This window comes from Lethenteron reissneri, chromosome 28, assembly GCF_015708825.2.
Source record: "Lethenteron reissneri isolate LAM-NWPU_2019-01 chromosome 28, ASM1570882v1, whole genome shotgun sequence".
Taxonomy (NCBI): domain Eukaryota; kingdom Metazoa; phylum Chordata; class Hyperoartia; order Petromyzontiformes; family Petromyzontidae; genus Lethenteron; species Lethenteron reissneri.
In genome coordinates this window covers 7,535,818-7,556,666 of record NC_083806.1, presented here as the reverse complement: position 1 = coordinate 7,556,666, position 20,849 = coordinate 7,535,818, and the positions used below count along the sequence as shown (strand labels likewise).

The following is a 20,849-nucleotide window of genomic DNA, read 5'->3' as shown; positions in this document are numbered from 1 at the left end:
CCAGTGTTTAGACAAGTAAGCTCATTCACCCTGTTTAGATTTCTCGAAAGACTCACCTGTTTCGCCTAACTCCGTGCATGACCCATTGAGATCCCTAGATGAATTGCGTCTTCTAAATGTCAATTATAACATGCCTTAAACACAACGCACACAACAACAACAACAACCACCATTCGCCACTAAGTGGCGGTGACGTCACCACACGACACACACACATACACACACACGCTCAGACCCTTCGCCTCACCTTGTAGGGGTCATTGGGGTCGATCCAGGCGATGTTAAACATGTGCCGAATCTCTTCAGCTAGGCCGAGGCGCGCACCGCTGTTGGCGGCGATGTAGATGCGTGGCACACCATCCGTACGCGCCAGCTGCGATGCCTGCTGGAACAACAGGTCCTCCTTGCGGCCCGAATGAGCCAATGCGATGCGTAAGGTCGTTGGCAATGACCACCACAGTCCGACCCTGCGGGTACTCCGGAGTCCTCAGCCACATCTTCCACGCCACCATGCCGATCTGGCCAGCAACGGCACAACAAGGAACCAAAACTCAGAACGGACAAGAGCACAATGTGGAGGGGTGTGTGGCACTCCATACAATTAGGTCGTAGAAAAATAAAACTATCGTCAGTCACAGCGGTGGCACGGTAAGGGTGGCAGTGGCCACTGCGCGCGTGGTGGTACCTCATTGCCCCCGGGCAGCCGGTTCATCTCCACGAGCTGATCCTGCGAGTCCAGCACCAGCTCCGTGTATGTCAGCACGTCCTTGTGCGCCAGCCCGTTGCCATACGCGTCCCACAGCTTGAGCAGTGCCTGCAGGGACGAGATGGGAGATAAGGTATGGAAAGGGAAGAGTAGAGGGGGAGGTATATAGGAGGGATATGAGGACGAGTCGATTCATCAATAACACTGGTCAACACACTTTTTCTGGCATAAGCTATTGCAACGGTTTTAAGGTAATTTTGGGGTGCTGATTGCAAATCTGGCATCAGTTTTTGAATATCAAATATTGCATTTTTAATGAAAACTGCAGAAGAAAAATATTAAATAAACGTGGATATCTACATAAAATGATATTATAAACACACTATCCTAAAAATACAGCACCATATTTTAACACTAAAGCAGTCACTGACTCGCAACAACTTGCAATCATAAGTGACAGAGTTAATTTCGGGTAAAATCAATGAAAACGGGGTATGCCGATAGCATAAAAATGAGATGTGATAGAGCAACTCTGAGATCAGATTTGGAGTCAGCACCCTGAAATTAGTCTAAAACAGCTGCAAAAGTCCAGGCCAGAAAAAAATGTTTTTTTTTGTGTTGACCAGTGTTACTATTTATTATTAGTCATCATGTAATGATTTCCCCTTCCCCGCCCCCCACCGCCTGTTTTGAAAATCGATAAATTGTCACGATTCAGGGTTGTGATTCGATTCAAGAGAATATTTTTATTGTAAACACTGCGCCTCTAGTGGCTGTACGGGTACCACAAAGTGATGATGTACAACATATTAGGATTGAAAATAACCGAGTCTCACGTGCACAATTCAAGGTAAATATGGTGAGCATAGTTAATTAGACAGCTTACAACTTACAGGAATTCAACAATGCATTAATTTGTCAAGTAAAATCGGTTCTCGCGCTCGTTCTAAAGCCTTCAATCATACGCGTAGTAGTAGGAACCAATCATTTGATTGATATATGCACGTAACTTTCATGAAACTGAACATTCCATAGATGTATACCACTATTTAATCGACGCTCACAAATTAGCAAAACACGAATCTATTTACAAATCGAAACACAGCCCAGAATTGGGACAATTCGTCGAATCGTAGCGGTGAGGAAAACCAATTGATGCCTCCGGGTTTACAAGACGGTCGCGGTGGGGATTCTAAGGGCCCTACCCCATCTGCACTCAAGGTCCCCAAACACGGAGAACAGATGTGTTAATTGGTCATAACTTTACTGCACGGTAAATACGCTACCCGTATTATGCCTATCACTGTAATGCGATGTGCACTTGGGGACAATGTTGTTAATTAAAGTCAAAAGTCAAAGTTTCTCGCTGATAAAGACAGAGCGATGTGGTTGGCGCTAGTTTCTGTTTAGTGACCCCAAGCTCACGCTGCAAATTTCACGTCACTATAACCGATGCAAAGTCACTCATTTAATTGAGTCTTAAGGATAACGAGTCGCCCTGTAGTCAGTGACCAATTATAATAATGCAATTTATAGCGCGCGAATGCACACAATTTCATCAGATCTCAGAAGCTAAGCAGGGTTGTTCTTTGGATAGTGCTGCAGTGGTTGACCACCATACACAATTAGCTTGTCATAGGGCTTGCGGGGCTAAGCGGTTGACAGCAGGGGGCAGTTCATCAAAATACATTGTTATCGACGTGAAGTTTTCCACGGCTGTGCTTCCCACCTTCACAACTCGCACTGAACAGTGTGGTGAAGTTTAGTCAAATAACCGCCACAGCTCGTACAGTGCAGGGGAGCCTTCATCTAGCAGGGGGTTGAACATAAAAATCCACAGAATGACCCGCCGACGAACGGGTAATGAACTTGCAACCTTCCTGTTGTGATAAGCACAACCATATATATGTATGCAATATTTAGGCCGTTATAAATTACAGTATTGAGATTGAGTGGTTTTACTCGTACATTCCTTTAAAGTTGATGATAAACATTTTTTAATAACGTACATGATTCCCACCATCAGTGAACCAAGTAATTTGCCTCCAGTGGAGTGTGTTGCGAAGGTCAACAGAAAGCAAGTATAGCGCACTTCCAGGTACAGTTCTAGTCAAATTTATAAACATACACCATTTGTAGGAAAGTACATTCATAAAATGAATGACAAGTTCATTACTCCTTTGGTTTGAACATTTCAGAATGGAACCGAATTTCAAGTCATACAAATGCTCGCGGGTGTATTATGTAACACAAATTCCCCGAGAGGAAAAACTATGTTTCTTAAAGGCAGGGCTCAACACTCACTTGCTATGGGTGCTTTTAACACCATTTAAGTCCATGTGCGCAAATCGATTTTCACTATAACGCGATGTGCACTTAGGGACACAGTTTTTAATTAAAAGCGCATCAATGAATGAATGAATGGCGCCTGCAGCGGCATTGGCGGCTGCCCCATAGATATGATATAACGTAGAAACTCCCTGCAGCAGTATGTAAATCGGGCGACCATCTTACCTGGGGGAGAAGTTCAATCAGTACAAGGAAACAGATAGTACCAGAGATAATGAAAAAGACAAAGTGTTAATTAAACTTTTAAAAGTTTTTTTTTTGTCTTTTCGTCTTGGATAACAATCTAATTTACCAAACGTAACAGGGCAATTTTAATGAGAATAAGTCACATTTTTGCACTCTTTTTTATTTCTCCCATGATGCAGTTGCCTTTGCTATAATTTGCTATGTGCTTGCTGTACTTTGTTTATTGCTTTTGTCATGTTGGTGACACAGGTCAGTCACTCTTACAAATGAAACAATGCTGCCCCCCCCCCCCCCTTTAAATTTTCACTATGTGACACAAAATAAACTTGAAAGCCAGTGTATGTTCCCCGCCTCCACTCAGGTGAAACAGTCCCATTGCCCACCTGTCGGATCATTTCAGGGTAGTCGTAGACATAGGTGGTTCCCAAACTTTGAGCCTGGAAGCGCTTGGACTGCAGGAGGTCCTTGGTGACGTACGGCGTGTTGATGAGCATGCCGTGCAGAGGGCCCGGTTTGTCACCGTATGCCTGGAACATGATCTGTGATGAAAATAAAAGGATGGCAAGGCAAAGGGGTGAGACGTATATGGAGACAAAGATCTCCCATACCACGTTTTCAAAGCTTTTGGAACATGTGATGTGGGCTAGCACCTATGAAGTCGAGCACTTCACACAAGAAGGTCATGTGGCGAGCACCACACATGTATTTGCAAAATAATAGTCGTTTGCTTTATGCAGATATTGAATGATTCACATGTAGAGCGATTGAAAACCCAATTATTTAGAGATTATTTTTGAATTTAGTTTCTTGTCCTTCCCCCGCACCTCTGATCAGCATGGTTCGCTACATACGGTACGAAATAAGTTCAAGCTACTATACAATAAATAGCACATTGCACTATGAATGGAGCCCGATTCCAGGCCACAGCTAACATTAGTGGCGAGAGATATCTGAAACAGTCCAGGTCATGGGCACTTGTTTCTCTTCATCAACGTGCACTGACACTGCTTGAGGACGTATTGTCAAACAACACCCACAAATCAAAGCTGATGATGATGATAGGTTTTCCCCTTTTTTATGGCAACAAAACAGGTGTTAAGATTCTAGATTTGAAGAGTTCGTGACTGCAAGGATTCATACTCTTTGGTTTTTTCGGTAAAGTCACGTAGGTAAAAAGTAAAATAAATGAAAACAACTAAATCAGTTTCCAAGACAATGCACTATATTATCACAGTATGTTTTTTTGTTTGCATTCTGACCGCAAGTATTGTGGTTAATGCAGACATGATTCCTTGTAAAAGGTTTCAGTTTGGTGTTTTAACATCTTAACACAACTGTTTTGTTGCCAAAAAAAGGGGAAAACCTATTCTCATATTTTGGTACTGGCAAAGGGGGTCCGATGATGTAGCTGCTCACCCCGAGCTCTCATTACTCTGATAGTGCTTGTCTTTGTGCTGTATGCCTTTTGGCATCCTCTGGTCTAACACCACTGGAGACTAGGCTCAAAAGAAAGCTGTCTCTGGTGTGGACCAATCAGTTTCAAAGACAATACATATATTATCAGAGTATGTTTTTTGTTTGCATTCTGACAAGTATCATAGTTAATGCAAACATGATTCTTTGTAAAAGGTTTCAGTTTGGTGTTTTAACATCTTAACACCTGTTTTGTTGCCAGAAAAAAAGCGAAAACCTATTCTCATATTTTGGAACCGGCAAAGGAGGTCCCATGATGATAATGATGACGCTCAAACCCTGGTAGCTTGGACTACATCTTCAAGAACATTAAATGCCAGGCAATGCTCCTGCATTTACCTGGCTGGTGCGGAGGTCAGTGACCTCCTTGTAGAGGCTGATGTCAAGATAGTAGCCGGATTCGTTGGTGAGGAACAGGCGGATGGGGATGGCTTTGCCTGTGGGCGTGAGGCGGATGTTGATCTTCAGCTCGGCCTGTAGCACACGCAGCTTCCAGAGCCGGCTTCCGTAGCGCATCACCATGCTGCGCACAGACTCTTCGATCTAACGGCACAACAGAAAGCACATCCACCGTCACCGTCGCGAGTCGGCGCGCAAGTCTGCGTCCCATCTCGCTGCCCGATCAAGCGCACAAGGTGCGCACGTGCCAACTGAGGATTGTTCAGCGCCGACGCATGTGGCGTGAGTACCTTGGAAGGGTCCATGATGACGGTGGGCACGAAGTTGAGAAAGATGTGGTTGCAGTCAGTGCGCACGGCCGTGTTGTTGAAGGCCACCTCCAGTTCGTCCATTGCCTCCAGCAGCAGGCGCTCGCCCTCGTTCTGCAGGTACTCGAACGACGCTTCCTGCAAGGACGGACGGATGGTCGCAACAGCGAATGACCGCACGAAGCAGCAGACAGACGTACGGACCGGCAGATGGGCACACCATGCGTGAGTCATACACGAGCGTGTGAGTTACATGCAAGGCGCAAATGTGTCAACACGCAAAATCGCCCAGTTACACATTTTCAACAAAAATACGACAACAATGATATGTTGACATACTCGAAAATGAACCACAGATGAGGATATGCAAAATACTTAAATAATACTCATGTTATTTATTTAAGCAAGCCTTTGTCAGATTACACTCTTTTCAGGACCATCCTAGCTACATTGGGATGCATGGTCAATTCCATTTAATGAGTATTGTGGGATAGAACAGGGTTATCTGTAGAAATGACACTCATACGATGTGATTATTAAAGGCAGATTCAAGAATCTGTTATGGTCCCATGATCTCTCAACCACATCACAGTCCAAGCCTATAACACCTGGTATCATAGGCAGTCTCTCCCATCTAAGTACGAACCAGACTCCAACCTGCTAAGCTTCCAATATCTGAAACGATCAGGCAACCAGAAGTTTCTTTTGCAACGTAGACCTGGAGTTGCTGATTTCTAACACACATTTACACAAACGCCCCTCTTACTGGAGCTCTTGGTCAGTTAGATTCATTACCTACTATAATCACCCAGAAATGTCTGTCCGTCCCGCGCGTGACGTCACTTCTACATGAGGCCCCCCCGTGTGATGTCACTCCAAGGCCGTAGCCATGGAGTTAACATTGGGGGGGACCAAATCTTCCAGGGTGTCTGGGGGTCCCAACCCAGAAAAATATCTAAATTTGAAAACTCATTTCCTGCCTAAAATATTGAAAAATTCACTAACACAAGGGATGGACTTTTAATGTATTTTTGACAATAATGTCTAATAGTGTATTGCATTACATTGCTCTGTTTATACTTTTTTACCATTTCTTGTTTCATTGTATGTAATAGCAGAGATTCGGGATTAATAAAGTACAACCACAATCATATAAACATAAATCTATGCATTGATTTATATGAAGACAAGTCCAGATATTGTGGCCAAGGTTTAGCAAATTGTTGTTTTTATTTACATAGCACAGCAAAAATATTTTTATAGCAACATATTGGGGGGGACATTTTGACCATATTTGAATATTGGGGGGGATGTGTCCCCCTCAATATATAATTACGACCTTGCGTCACTCCACATGAGGCCCACCCCCCTCATTAATATTCATGAGTGGGTGGATTTTTACACGAACGCAGAGGAAGGTGGAGCTGAATTAAACTATTTATTACGCAAAGTCGCTTCAAATATGACGCATCTTTACAGAAAGTGACGGTAAAACGTAAATCTACGCAGCACAGTGCTACATACGTGCGTGACGTCACTGCAAAAGAGGCCCCCCCTTCATTAATATTCATGCCCGCGTGGACATTTACACTCGTGCACTCCACATGCTGCACCCCTCCCCTCATTAATAATCATGAGCGGGTGACGTCACTCCACATGCCGCACCCCTCCACAACAACCATGAGGGGGTGACGTCACTCCACATGGGGCAACCCCCCCCCCCCCCCCTCATTACCAATCATGAGCCGAACAATTTTTCTCTTGAATATATCTCAGATTTACTGCAATATACACCCATCCTTGGACGGGCAAAAAAGCAAGTCATTGATTAAATACCCCACACCTAATGTAAACTCCATCGGTTTTTCAGACACAAAACGCCAACGATCCTATCATTGTCAACGAGGGACAAACCATCAACGCGACGATGTCCTTCGGATGCACCATTCAGTTTTCCGAAGCATGGTCCCCTCTTGACTTTTGACTTCATCTAATACACGTGTGGGATGCAATCAATTCGCTCCCTTAGTCCTGCACGAAGGAAGCCATCTCTTCCCTCCAGGAGGTGTGAGCAACCGGGAGGGCGGGCAGGGAGAGAGCGTGGTCTCGGCGGCCTCACCTTGGTGACGAGGTCAGAGTGGCGGATGATGGCGCGCACGAAGAAGCGGTAATCGGTGACCTCGATGCCCTGCTCTACGCGCGCCGTGCCCAGGTACAGGTGCATCTTGTGGTTGGCGCAGGGCAGAGCGTGCAGCTCGAAGTTGCGCATGCGGTTCAGCTCCAGCTGGAAGGCGAGCGCCGGCTCCAGGTGGCGGTAAATGCGGTCCTCCTCGAACTATGGGGGGGGGGGGGGGGGGGGCGGGGGGGAAGGAGCGTGTTTTGAATAAAACAAGGCTGGAAAAATCCCGATTTAAAGCTTTCGTGACTGCAGGGATTCATCTTCTTGGTTCTTTCGGTAAAGTCACGTAGAAGGAAAATAATAAAAATTAAAACATAATAAAATCATTCTCACGACGTTTCGGCCACAACGCAAGCAGCCGTCTTCAGGTGGAGAACAGGTCTGTCAAGTAGACAGAGTCTGACAGACCTATTCTCCACCTGAAGCGTTGTAGCCGAAACGTCGTGAGAATTATTTTATTATGTTTTATTTTTATTATTTTATTATTTTCCTTCTACTTTACTGAAAGAACCAAGAAGATGGAAAAATCCTGTATACGCATGGATTCGGGAAAGCCTTCCAACACACGTTTGTCCTCAGAAGTGCTTAATTTGCCACGGCCACTTTGCCTTTCATGACGCACACGCGGATGACATCACACATCACATGTCGTGCACGTAATGACATCGTTGCCTTGGCTGGCAAGGCAAATGCCATTAGCACTGCTTTTAAGCCAAGTTTTGGGTGACCTTTTGATAAATTGTCAGTTTTTTACAGGATAAGTCTCATAGCAACACAACTTCATAATAAAATGACAATTATCTTCGTACATCTTAACAACAGTTATCATGGACCCACCACCTCCCCCACCGTCATAACAGGCAGTGAGAAGGACAAACGGACGGACAGAACAAATGCATTAATGCTTTAATGTTACGCTCCAAGCCCACAGGCGAAAGCAACGGAGGTTCTGTACCTTGTCACGAGCACGGAACGTGAAGAACTTGGGGAACTCTCTCTGTAAGATACGTGGCAAAAATTGAGTAGCAAAACACAATCAAGGATTAATAAACAAAAGAGATAAAAAAAAAACTTTCGGAAGGCACATATTGGCACCAATATACAACCGCTACCACCATATAAATAGTTTTTGTTTCATTTATTATTTTTTTCCCATCTTTATCCCACAATTACATTCCAGTTGCGTCATCAGTCATGCCATGAGATGAGAAAATGTCCACCCGGAACTGTTGGGAGTGAGCAGGGAACCACTAGGTGTCAGAGAACAGCCCTCAGAAGATGACGTCACAGAATTACTTCGAAAGCCCCTTCAAAAGGCACCTCTATCCACACTAAGCGGCGCACATTTGACATGCCTAGCAGCGTTTGACATCTGAAAAATCAATCCAAAGCTTTCGTACTCAGAGATGGAATAAGCCAAATTTAGCAAAAAACGGAATTTAACACAATGGGATTTTTGCACAATTATTGGTGACCGGACTGAGGCCATCAACTCGCTACACTTGAGAACCCGGTTTAATCTCTGGTAGCTGGAATCCTGATTCTCACCCAGAATCTCAATTGGTCAGCTTGACGTCTCTGACACAGTATCAGCTCCATGAGTCACGTATGTACAATACACCTCAGTGTATTGCTCATACATATGCATTCAAATGACTCTTAAATAAGACCCACCACCTTCCGAGGTGTTCCACACTGCGTGGCACAAATTCAATGCAAGCAATGATGATGATGATGTGGTCGGAAGTAATGTAAGTGTAACACGAGATTTATGACGCTCAGAAGCACGGTAGTGGTGCAATGATGACCCAGAACAAAAGCGGCATGAGAGGCGGCAAGCGCAAGCTTGAGAATGCGCTGCCGAAACCCCAAAGACTCCCGGGGAGAGCCCCGTTAGGTTAGCTGAAACCCAAAGGACAGCTGATGCTGAAGAATGACCTGTCTGAGCATGAGATGCACCTCACCGATATGCAGAGCTAGGAATTGATTTGAACTCACCAGTGGGGACACATCCAGGTCATTCATTAATCAAACATAAAAAATTAAGGCGCCGCCTGTAAAGTGAGATTTCCAACGGTAAGTCGGTTAATCTCCTCTGTGCTATGTCGCCTGCTCTGAAAATGGGATGCTGCGTGGACCGTTGGCCTATCGTACAGTATTTCTGCTATAAGGCAATGATAGTGATGTGAGTAATATTATTTTTCACTTGTACTCAATTATTAATTTATTTAACCCACATTATTTTGTGTAATGAAGAGTTTAACGTTCCTGTTTAACGATAAAGGCTATTTGTAAAAAAAGGCTGATGCTTAATTATGGCTTTTGTTTGAAAATGTCAAGAAATGACTGGACGGATAGATTTTTTAATGTATCATTTAATCTAATGAGTATCAACTAGATGCCCCATTACTGCGCAAGTTCTGCGGCTGTGTGATGTAAATCCCTGACGTGTTTTCATGTTTTACCACGTGTTGTTTGGAACAATGTCTGACGTTTCACTCCAGGTGATGGGACCTTGTTCAGAAAGCGAATACTTTAAATGAAAAGTTCCAAATAGTGAAACCGAATAGTTCCATTTCTGAGGAATTTCCCAGCTCATGGAGCAAAACATCAGACATAATTCCAAACAACAACACGCGGTACACAACCCAAACACATGTTGGAGAACTCCAGGCAGCTGCCTGTTTGCTCAGAGATCAGCTACGTTTCAGCCTTTTGAAAAAAAAAAACCTCAAATCCAGTTTTTCGCTTGTTAAGACTCAACAGCGTCACCCGATTTCACAAAATCCAGCGCGACGAAATACATCAGGTCAGTACTTTAACAAGAGATTGTGGGTGAAGGGATTGAATCAAGGCACATGAGTCAAGAGGGCACAGTTTTTAACAAACACTGAATGTCATGGGTCTGGTAAACAGGGCGAGGTACAATCCACGGAATTCAATGTCAGGCAAACCGATAAACTGTTTTTTTTATCGTCGTGTTAACTTTTAACTGGATGAGCCAGGGTGCTCTTGATTTGCTCAGAAGACACACACATCCCTGCACACTTCCGCAGACTTCTACCGGCCATGTTTATCAGAAGATGCAAAGAAGCTGGAAAGAATGGAAGCACAGAGATATGATAGGCCATGAAAAACAAGAATACACTTATTGGGTTCTCAGGAAAGGACACACCAGTATACCCTCAGCCTGCTTTAATTGTTCAACTAAATGTTGGGAAGAATATGAAGAATGTTTGTCAAAAAATATTTTTAACTGTAGTAATAAACAAAATGTAACTATACAAAAGTTATTTTTTTACTTAATAAAAGCCTCAATTAGTCCCCAATTTACTGAATAAGCACTGTTAATAAACTACATTTGGGACATGTGAGTTTATGTCTTGTAACGCAGTCGCATTTAGATGCTACGTAAACAAAAAGTAATGTTGTACATTCATCAGGGTCTTCTCGCCCCGAATGAGACTTTGATAGCGCTCACCAACATTTCCAGGCCTGAACCAAAGAGTTGCAAGAAATGACGACGAAGGCACAGCATGTGCAGATTAATGCCCCTCCCCTGAGAACCAAGGTGTTTCAGTTTTCATGGCCTCAAGCGCAAATGCATGAAATGCCGAGAGCTGCTCCCCACAGACCTTCACCTCCTGCTTACACTTACATGGAATCTCTGATCCACCTCATAGTCGTAATGCTTCCTAAAGTCCTTTTCCCGGAAAGGAAAATCAGCAAGTTGTCACTACACGAATTACGGATTCAACTTAAAACAAAGAGGAACGCTTTGATTAATTGGCTTATCATTATTATTTCTCATTATAGCATTTCTTTAGAGAGGAGAACAAAAATCAACCTTGCATTAGCATTTTGTAGGAGAATTCACAACGATTGTCATTATGGTTTCATATATTTTTTTGTTGCAAACTATAAAAACAAAATTACTTGTAGCACGACACAGAGATAGCGTTAGTTTCATTGCATTTGTTAAGTTTGTTTCAACGCTCGTGATTAGGAGACAATATTTAAAACAAAAGAAAAAAATAAATACAAACACTTAGCACAGCACGACACAGATTCACTAGACGCAACGACGACACGCGCAGCACAGTTGCGAAGTTCATCGTAAAAGCAGATCGATACCTTTTGCGCCACCAAGAATGTCAGACGCCTAATCCCACGGTCTATCAGTATGCGTTTCTGTTGGGTACAACAAGTCACACAGCATTAGCATCATAAACACTCATTTCAAGTTCATATTCTTAGGTTTTTTCGGTAAAGTCACGTAGGTAAAACATTAAAATTAATAAAAGTAAAATAAAATAAAAATCACGACGTTTTATTAATTTTAATGTTTTACCTACGTGACTTTACCGAAAAAACCTAAGAATATGAATCCTTGCAGTCACGAAAGCTTCAAATCTAGAACTCATTTCAAGTTGATTGTGTTATCAATGTCACGAGACTAAGGATCCATTTGGGTCTCTCGCAGAGCAGCGTAACCCTTCCTGTTCGAGAATAGTGCACTGAAGTAAATATCTCAGAACTACTTCTCATAATTGGTTTTTTACCCTTCTATCTGGCAACAAAACTGACACCTTTTTTTACAAGGAGTCATGTTTGCATAGACCACAATACCTGCAGTCATAATGCAAACAAAAAACACAACTCTGATAATGTATGCACTGTCCTTAAAAGTTGATTGGTCCACACCCGAGACAGCTTTCCTTAGAGCCTAGTCTCACATGGTGTTGGACCAGATGACGCCAAAAGGCGTCACCATGTGAGACTAGGCTCTAAGGAAAGCTGTCTCGGGTGTGGACCAATCAACTTTAAAGACAGTGCATACATTATCAAAGTTGTGTTTTTTGTTTGCATTATAACTGCAGGTATTGCGGTCTATGCAAACATGACTCCTTGTAAAAAATGTGTCAGTTTTGTTGCCAGATAAAAGGGTAAAAAAACAATTATCATATTTTTTACTGGCAAATGAGGTTCCAATGGTGTAAACTACTTCTCAGTTAACAAGCTAGCATACTGTCCTATGAGGCATGATGACTTAAGTTCAAATCCCAACAACATCAAAATGCACATGGCAAGTGCAACTCAAAACATCAGGTTCTGAGTTCAAAACCATATCATGAATTGACTGCCCATCATAAATTTGTAATCAATAACATAGGTACCACCAAGTGGGAATTTAAACAGTGGTCTTCCTATAATAATAATAATAGAGGTTTTCCCCTTTTTTCTGGCAACAAAACTGAAACCTTTTACAAGGATACATGTCTGCATTAACCACAATACTTGCAGTCAAATGCAAACAAAAAACACACTATGATGATATATGCATTGTCCTTCAAACTGATTGGTCCACACCAAGGGACGGCTTTCTTTTGAGCCTCGACCCAATTGGTGCTCGAACAGAGGAGTGCTCTTCTGGTCGAGCACCAATTGGTTAATGCAGACATGCATCCTTGTAAAAGGTTTCAGTTTTGTTGCCAGAAAAAAGGGGGAAAACCCTATTATTATATTTTGGTACTGGCAAAGGAGGTCTAATGAAGTGGTCTTCCTTTGAAAATATTGGCCCTCGCCATTAAAATGGTGAATTTACATCACTGGCTGAGGGCCACCAAAGCAGATGAGTGCAAGTCGTATTACACGTTTGTACTGGAAGACACTTTGACTGCCCATACTTTGCTGACAACAAAGTCTCTCCGCTGGCCGCACGCTCCCCACTCACCTTGGACTGTGTGAAGTCACGCAGCACGGTCACCAGCTCATCATCCTCCGTATCGCTGTCTATCTTGATGGCCACGTTCAGGATGTGGATCGGGTCCTGTCGCACACTCTGAAAACATCCGGCACCGTTACTCCTCTGTCGGTGTGTTTTTTTTTGCAATTATTTGTGTTTTATTAGCACGAAGTGGTGTTACGTCATGGCATGTAGCAGGAGTAGTCAACCTCTATTTATGGTCAGGTAAGAGAAGCTTACCAACGTGGAGATGGAGTGATGACCATCAGCTCATGTGCAAAAGTGAGTGTGCACTGCGGCGTCGTAGAACAGTCAGGGATGGAGTCAGCATGGGGAAGCCTTCATCCAGCAGTGGATGGATCATTGGTGATGATGATGATGATGATTACGATGAACAGCCCATTGGGTGGAGTGGTGGTAAAGGTGATTTCCACACTGCACTATCAACCCAGTGACTTAATTCCAGGCCATGGCTGTCAGTGTTGAGTGATATCTCAACAGATCCTAGGTACCTCCCATAACCAACCCAGCACTGGCCAGCATGGTATTGTCAAACAACCCCAATGACAAACAAAACATGGGGAAACCTTCATCTAGCAGTGAACTGACAAAGGGTAATATATATAAAAAGGATGACACTGCAGAGATGGAATGATGAGATCAGCTCATGTTTCAGGGGTGATATAGACTGCGGCATTGCAGGACTGTGAGGGGCAGGTTTAAGCATGGGGAGGACATCACCCAGCAGTGGATAGAGCAACAGTGATGAGGATGAAGAGGTCAAGTAGAGTGGTGGCACACTAGTTTATGCAGAACACTCTGAACTTGGCGATCTGAGTTCGATTCCTGGCCACGGCTAACATGAAGTTGTGAGTGATATCTAAACCAGTCATGGACCTACCAACCTTCTTCACTCACCCTACACTGAACCACATGGTGTGGGAAAGCCCTCATTCAGCAGTGGAGTGACAAAGGAGTGTAAATTATTAGAAATTAAAGCATACACGAAGCAAAGGTAGCGAGTACATATCTGGGGGAAAATGTTTATCACTCTTATTCCTGTTGTTGTTGTTGCAGTCATTATGTGCTCTTCATTTTGAGACGGACAGAATTTATCATGCAAAAATGCGAAAATTTAAACGAATAAACAACCCTGACTTAATTAGCAAGAAAAATAGCTTTATTAAAAAGAGGTTTAAAAAAAATAATGCTTTAAATTATACAATATATGACAACATTAACCACCTAGCAGAGTGCGTGCGTGTTGCGTAGGAGGTTTTTTTTGTTCCATTACATACGAGAGAATATAATTGGCCGACTCTAGAAGCACTTGGCAGGGTGTAAGGGCACTCCGCGGGGCACAAAAGGGCACTTGGTAGGTGAGTGAGAGCGCTCGTGAAATTTGCGAGGGCACTCGATGGGGGAAAAGAGAGCTCTTGGCAAGTGAAGGGCCCAGTGGCTGAGGTCCAGCTGAGCTAAGCTGATCCGGAACCGGGTTACCAAGCGGAGCACCCGGTGAAGGGCGCACAGCTGCGGGGATGTGTGCGACGGAGTTCGTACGATTCGCTCACCTTGCTGTCCTCCTCTGCGTACAGGGTGGAGCGCCCGGGCTCCAGGAAGATGGGACTGTCCGGAGGTGAATCCGAGAAATGCTTCATCACCTCCTCAAAGTCCCTGTCATGTGATGAGCATGAATGCCATCATCGTCATCATTTTGTGCAAGAACCAAGAGCAGTAACATATTCATTACCACCGCTGCAGAGATTGTTATAGATCTCTCTTATTCTTTGGTTCTTTCGGTAAAGTCACGTAGATAGAATAATAAAAATAAGATCTCTCTTGCTGAAGGGAATTTGTCTCAACCGGCTCATGATGAGTAATAACACGGAGCATTCAATTATTAATTGGGGATACCATAGTGATTTGTGCACTGCACGATAAACCCAGTGACCCAAGTTCGATTCCATGCCATGGCAGGTAACCGAACAGAACCGGTGGTAAGCCTCTCGTAGGTCATCTCAAGACTTTAAATGAGTTCCTGGTGTGGTGTGTAAATATTGGCATTGTGAAGGCAAAGCTGGCCATGATTGGTGCTCGACACGCCACCCATTCGTGCACCATGCCACCTTTAATAAGTGCTCACGAACAGAATATTTTTCCAAGACTCTTTTTGAGGCCCATAACCACTTCTGGTATCACTCGCCACTAATGTTGACCCGTGGCCGAGAATCAAACCCAGGGTTTCTTATTTCGTAGTGCAGCGCGATAACCACTACACCAGGGGTGGTCAAGCTGTAACAGACCAAGAGTCAAAAAGTACCCATGAGTTCTGTAAAGACCCAAGTGTACATATAAGTGTATATATATAGACAGTTTTCGGCACAGCACCAGAGTAATTCGTTATTCTTTGCTACTGTGATAGTATGTTCTACATTATGCGCCTTTGATAGAGCCGCATGTGGTGGATTAAAGAACCGCATGCGGCTCGGGAGACACCAATTTGGCACTGCTGCACTATTCTACCACTATCACCATCACCACAACCACCATCAATCAAATGGTGACCAGACGCCGGCAGCTGGGTAGGAGGAGAATATGTGTCACCGGAGATGTCTGTCTGCCTGCCCGCTTGGCCACCACTCTCGCGTACCTGACGAAGTCCTCGAAGGAGTGGAAGGCCACCATGGCGCCCATGCGCTGGCACGGCGGCGTGAAGGTGTTGTCAAGCAGCACCTCGGTTACGCTCACGGCGCGCGTCAGCCCTGCGTGATGCAGGTTCGATGGGAATGACATCCTAACCCCATGGCACCGGAGAAAGCGAGTGACGGAGAGAGATAGACGGGGAAGGGGAGAAAGAAAATCAACGAGAGAAATGGCAACAAACTTACCATCGCAACCGATGGGATGCATGCGGTTAACTATTGTTCTTTAATTTTTATGGTCAACCTAAAGCAGGGGTGGGGAAACCTATTCCTTTCAGAGGGTTTTCAAGTACGTTTTGCAGACCACGCATCTCAGTCACTTACGTCACTGCAAGAGACCCTTGCTGTAACAGAAATGACTGAGCGAGCTAAAATTAGGAACACTGTTGCCAGATTGAAAATATTCTCCCCTTAGTACCTGACTGATGCAGTTAGAAGAATGTTTGCGGTGACATATAAATATCATTTGAAGCCCATTTAGAAGTGATAGGCCTCATGTGGCCGTGGGCCGTATGAAATGGAGTCGTAGGCTGTATTCAGACCATGGCCCACAAGTTCCTCACCCCTGCCCTAAAACTAACTTAAGCAGTGCAAGAATCGATTATGTTTTTAGGAAATTTGTGCTGATGGTTCCTTTAAAAGTTCTCTCAAATCTGTAATGGTTTAAAAGTAGCAGGCAAACTTCTGAAAAAGAGCGAGATGTCTCTTCCAGTTGGATAACGTTCAAATGAATCTTCATTACACATTTACAATTGTTGTTCTTACATCTATCTAAGTTTAGGATGTTTTCGTTGAAAATAAAAAAGTATACTCCTTAAGTCACCGTACACGGTGACGGTATTTTTTTTCTAGTGACACGCAATTTTTTTAAATTAGGCGGCAACGCTCGAGAGAACCAAACGAAGACACTTGCACGGGACACGTTAATAAGCCTTCGGTAAGACATACGCGGCGGGACAAAGTGCACGGAACACATCAAATTAATCCTAATAAAGCCGGGGGGACGGGAGTCCTGATTTAAAATAAAGCACCAACATTTTGCAACATTAAAACCGTTAAAAAAATCCCACTACCATCACCACCACGAAAAACATCCCACCAGTGACACAAACAACACAGAAAAGGTCACTTTGCAGAAGCGCAAAAAAAATGATGCACGTAGAGCATTTGGCTGGATGGGAAAATGGATCGGTGTTCATAACGGCACCAAAAGATGGAAAGCAAACTTTTGACAAAGCACTTTTTCACCGCACGATTCGTTAAACATTCGCTCAGCGATTTAGTGGCTGACTATCAAACATCTTGACAAGCAAGTGGTCAAGTGTACGACCAAACAAAACTGATCTCACCAAGGATTTCCTTTCGGAATGTCCATACTGGATGAAGATCGCACACCCGGCCAGCATGTATACATATTGTTAATCAAGTGTTTTATTGTAATAAAACATATTTTGTAGTACTTATGTTAAATCTGGTTTTCAAAGGTGGTCACCAACACGCTCCAACTGATCACCACTGAATTCAAAGGTTCAATGGTGATCAGCCTGAGCGTGTCGGTAGCCATCGAATGAACAATGCCAATTGTTTACAGGTTAGCTTTTTTATTTAAACATCTGGCCAGATGTTATGCATGAAAATGAGAATGAAAAGCAAAACTTCGAAGCTGTTAGGGCAGGATTTTAAAAACTCCAGACTTCACACACTCCACCACAATTCCAGGTTTCCATGATTACCAACCGTTAAGACACGATGCAGTGCACATCGATTTAAACATGTACGTGTGGATAGCAGACACTGGTAAACATGTAAACCTGGACTGACCAATGTGGGACGCGATGAATAGAGTTTGCAAAGCCCCTGCATGAGGATAGCAATACTCTGGCTGTGCGTCAACTGGTATATGCAAAAACATACATTTAAAACAATGGAACCCTCTTAACCATCACCTGGTTATAAGACGTTTTGCTTATGATCGAATTGAAAACAAAATTCCAAGCTTTATTCATACACAACATTTCAGATGCCATAGTCAAGCATAGATAGTTGAGTAACTGCAATAATGTTATTTCATTCGTTCCCATACAAGGTGCGATTAAGAAGGTCCCACTGTACGTCTGGTCTGCTTCCTGTCGTACCTGTTCAGTGTGGGTATGCTGCCCCTGCAATCAATTAAGAGAGGAGATGGATCACGATTAGTGGGTGTTAGTACAACACCATACTTGCCAACCCTGCCAAACTAAGCAGCGACCACCCAATTTTAAAACCCTCTTTTACTGCATATATTGAAGGAATATTACGTCGACATAATTTTTTTACAAATATCTCGCAAAGCGATTGAGTAGCTTCGAAAAATCTGAAATCCAGCAGCCTACCGCCTCAATAGGCATGGTTGGCAAGTACGCAACACGTGGATTCGGTACGCGTCGACGGCAGCGACGGGCACCAATCGCGAGTGCCGAGACGGGTGGCATCAGCAGCGGCGCAACTCGCGTGTCTTATCGCTCCACTGTGGTCCTCGCTCAAACAGCTAGCGCCGCACATCGCTGGACATAACCGTTTGCAGAAGACTCTGGCCTCCGACATCGTGCCACCCAACTGTTGCCGTGCACGTGCACGTACAGCCCTTTTGCTTTTGTTCAATCACCTGCTGGGTGAGGCTAGTGATTAGTGCTGACTGTTAAAAACAACGCACGTATGAATCATTGAGTGCGTTTGTTTCTCTGGGGAGAAGTACAGAGAGAACAGAGAAGGTTTCACAAGGAGACAATGATCGTGTAGGAATGTGATTAGTAAGACAGGTGGTGCTATAAGGAGGTAGAAATCTGCAAAAAGTGTTAAATTTGACGCAGTTAAACCGACCGCCGTTCACTTTCATAGAGCTCTATTAAAATGCCCTCCATAACCTTCTATTGTGTTCCTTTTACTGCAAATACCCACGGCAATATAGAAACGCGTTGGAATGCAATGGAGGTCACTGCAATACAGTGGAAAAGAATATCAATCACTTAAAGACACCTCAGAGAATGTGAATTGCAGCCGTTTTAATAGAACTCTATGACAAAGAATTTCAATAGCTTTACTATAGCTCGATGAAAGTTAATGTAAATCACTTTAATTAACGGATCTCGATGAAATTGAATGTCAATTTATTTAATAGACATCACGTGAAAATTAATATTCATCATTTTAATATAACTCTATGAAACTTTAATTCTGACTTGCCCCTACATAATTCTTCGGATTTCTCCAGGATAAATACAGATTCTGATTATCACATCTTTATGAAAGTGACAGGCGTTCAGTTAATCCACGTAAACATTTTGGTGCATGTATATAATATTTGTCACGTGTGCAAATGCAGCCACAAGGTCACCGCCTGCCTTAACCTGCCTGTTGTGGAATGGCACCTTCAGTGACACTGGAACAGCGTGATTTTTTCGTGTGTGTGTGTGACCCGAAGGTCATTGGCCTCAGAGGCAAGCATGCCCCCTTTCGATTCGCACACATCACAAATACCGAAATGGAGAATTTGATTCATCAATTAACATAACGTGTCATTACGTGGAGGAATGTTGGGGCCATGCCTTGTGGGACTTCATGCCACAGAAATTCCTAGGCTCGCACCTCCGTCATCGTGTTAACATCTCCCCCACCCAACACCCCCCCCCCAACCCCCCCATTCAATTCGCAGAGCTGAAATTGCAAATAGTTGATTACATTTTTTCAGCCGAAAATTCAGATACGCCTGGCGCTCTGGCCCAGCTCTATCTGCCGGGCGCACATCGAGGGCCAGAGCAATGCCTGCGCACAATTTCATATTAACGCATTGAAAAACACAAATGAATTTGAATGTGTGTACGTGCATGTACGTGATGCGTGTGTGTGTGTACAGGTGTGTGTAAGCCCCTTTGTAATACTGTATTTCTCATTGGGGTTATTTTCTCCCTGTGTACGTGTGTTATCGCCAAGAGCCAAGGTTTGACTTTGTTTCTAAAGAAATGCCGCTTGCCCTGCAGCTGAGGCCACCATGCCCCCCGAGAAAACAGCCCCCCCCTCCCCTCCTCCCCTTTCCCACTCGCCCCTCTGATCCCCTTCCCCCAACCCTGCCGGACACATCATCGCAAACACACCGCGTCTGGCGCCACCATTTGCACGGGTGCCAAGTGTCCACAATCCGTGACACGCACGCGCACATTTCACTGACAATTACACCATGCATAACATAACAATACGTCGCCTCATTAATCCATTATTGTAAGTGGCCACAATTCCAAAGGCAATCAACGCCGTGTGGGTTATTGTTAACCTGTCATGCATTGAGGCCCCGGGGACGTTACTACCACAAAAGGATAACGATGTCCAACAGCTGAGTAAGTAGGTGGCTGTTTGGAGGGGGGGGGGGGGGGTCACTCAACTACTCAGAGGTGACACTGTCAATAGCTGCAATGTTATTAAGAAAAAAAGTGCTTTCCTGCACTAATGAGCATTGAGGTGGTGCTAAAATCCTGTGTACAGCCCTGAGCCAGTGGTGTAAATTCCACATTCCCATGGTGGAGGTAAGTCTATCCATAGGACAACAAACTCTTGACTTGCCCTAGAAAGAAATACTCATTTTATCAACCTGGAGGGATAATGGTCTGAGTCAATTCCACAAACAAGATTTGAAACTCACAACCTTCCGATTGCGAGCCGCTGCCTCTCCTGCTGAGCGACCTCAAGAATTAATATTTAGCAATAGGTGAACAGATCACACATGCTTTTTCATACACACATACGCACACATTTTTTGCGCATTAGTAAT

General features: G+C 43.9%; 1 protein-coding gene across 1 annotated transcript in view; it reads right to left on the bottom strand.

Annotated features, from left to right (window-relative positions):
* The window catches only part of ACACA (acetyl-CoA carboxylase alpha), a 190,668-nt gene that overhangs the window by 113,222 nt on the left and 56,597 nt on the right, over window positions 1–20,849 (bottom strand). Inside the window, 14 exon segments of the mRNA XM_061562031.1 lie at window positions 248–403; window positions 405–518; window positions 686–814; window positions 3,625–3,780; window positions 5,054–5,257; window positions 5,404–5,559; window positions 7,541–7,756; window positions 8,556–8,597; window positions 11,259–11,303; window positions 11,735–11,791; window positions 13,335–13,442; window positions 14,918–15,020; window positions 15,997–16,140; window positions 18,184–18,207. Of these exon segments, the coding sequence (XP_061418015.1) occupies window positions 248–403; window positions 405–518; window positions 686–814; window positions 3,625–3,780; window positions 5,054–5,257; window positions 5,404–5,559; window positions 7,541–7,756; window positions 8,556–8,597; window positions 11,259–11,303; window positions 11,735–11,791; window positions 13,335–13,442; window positions 14,918–15,020; window positions 15,997–16,140; window positions 18,184–18,207 (1,654 nt within the window).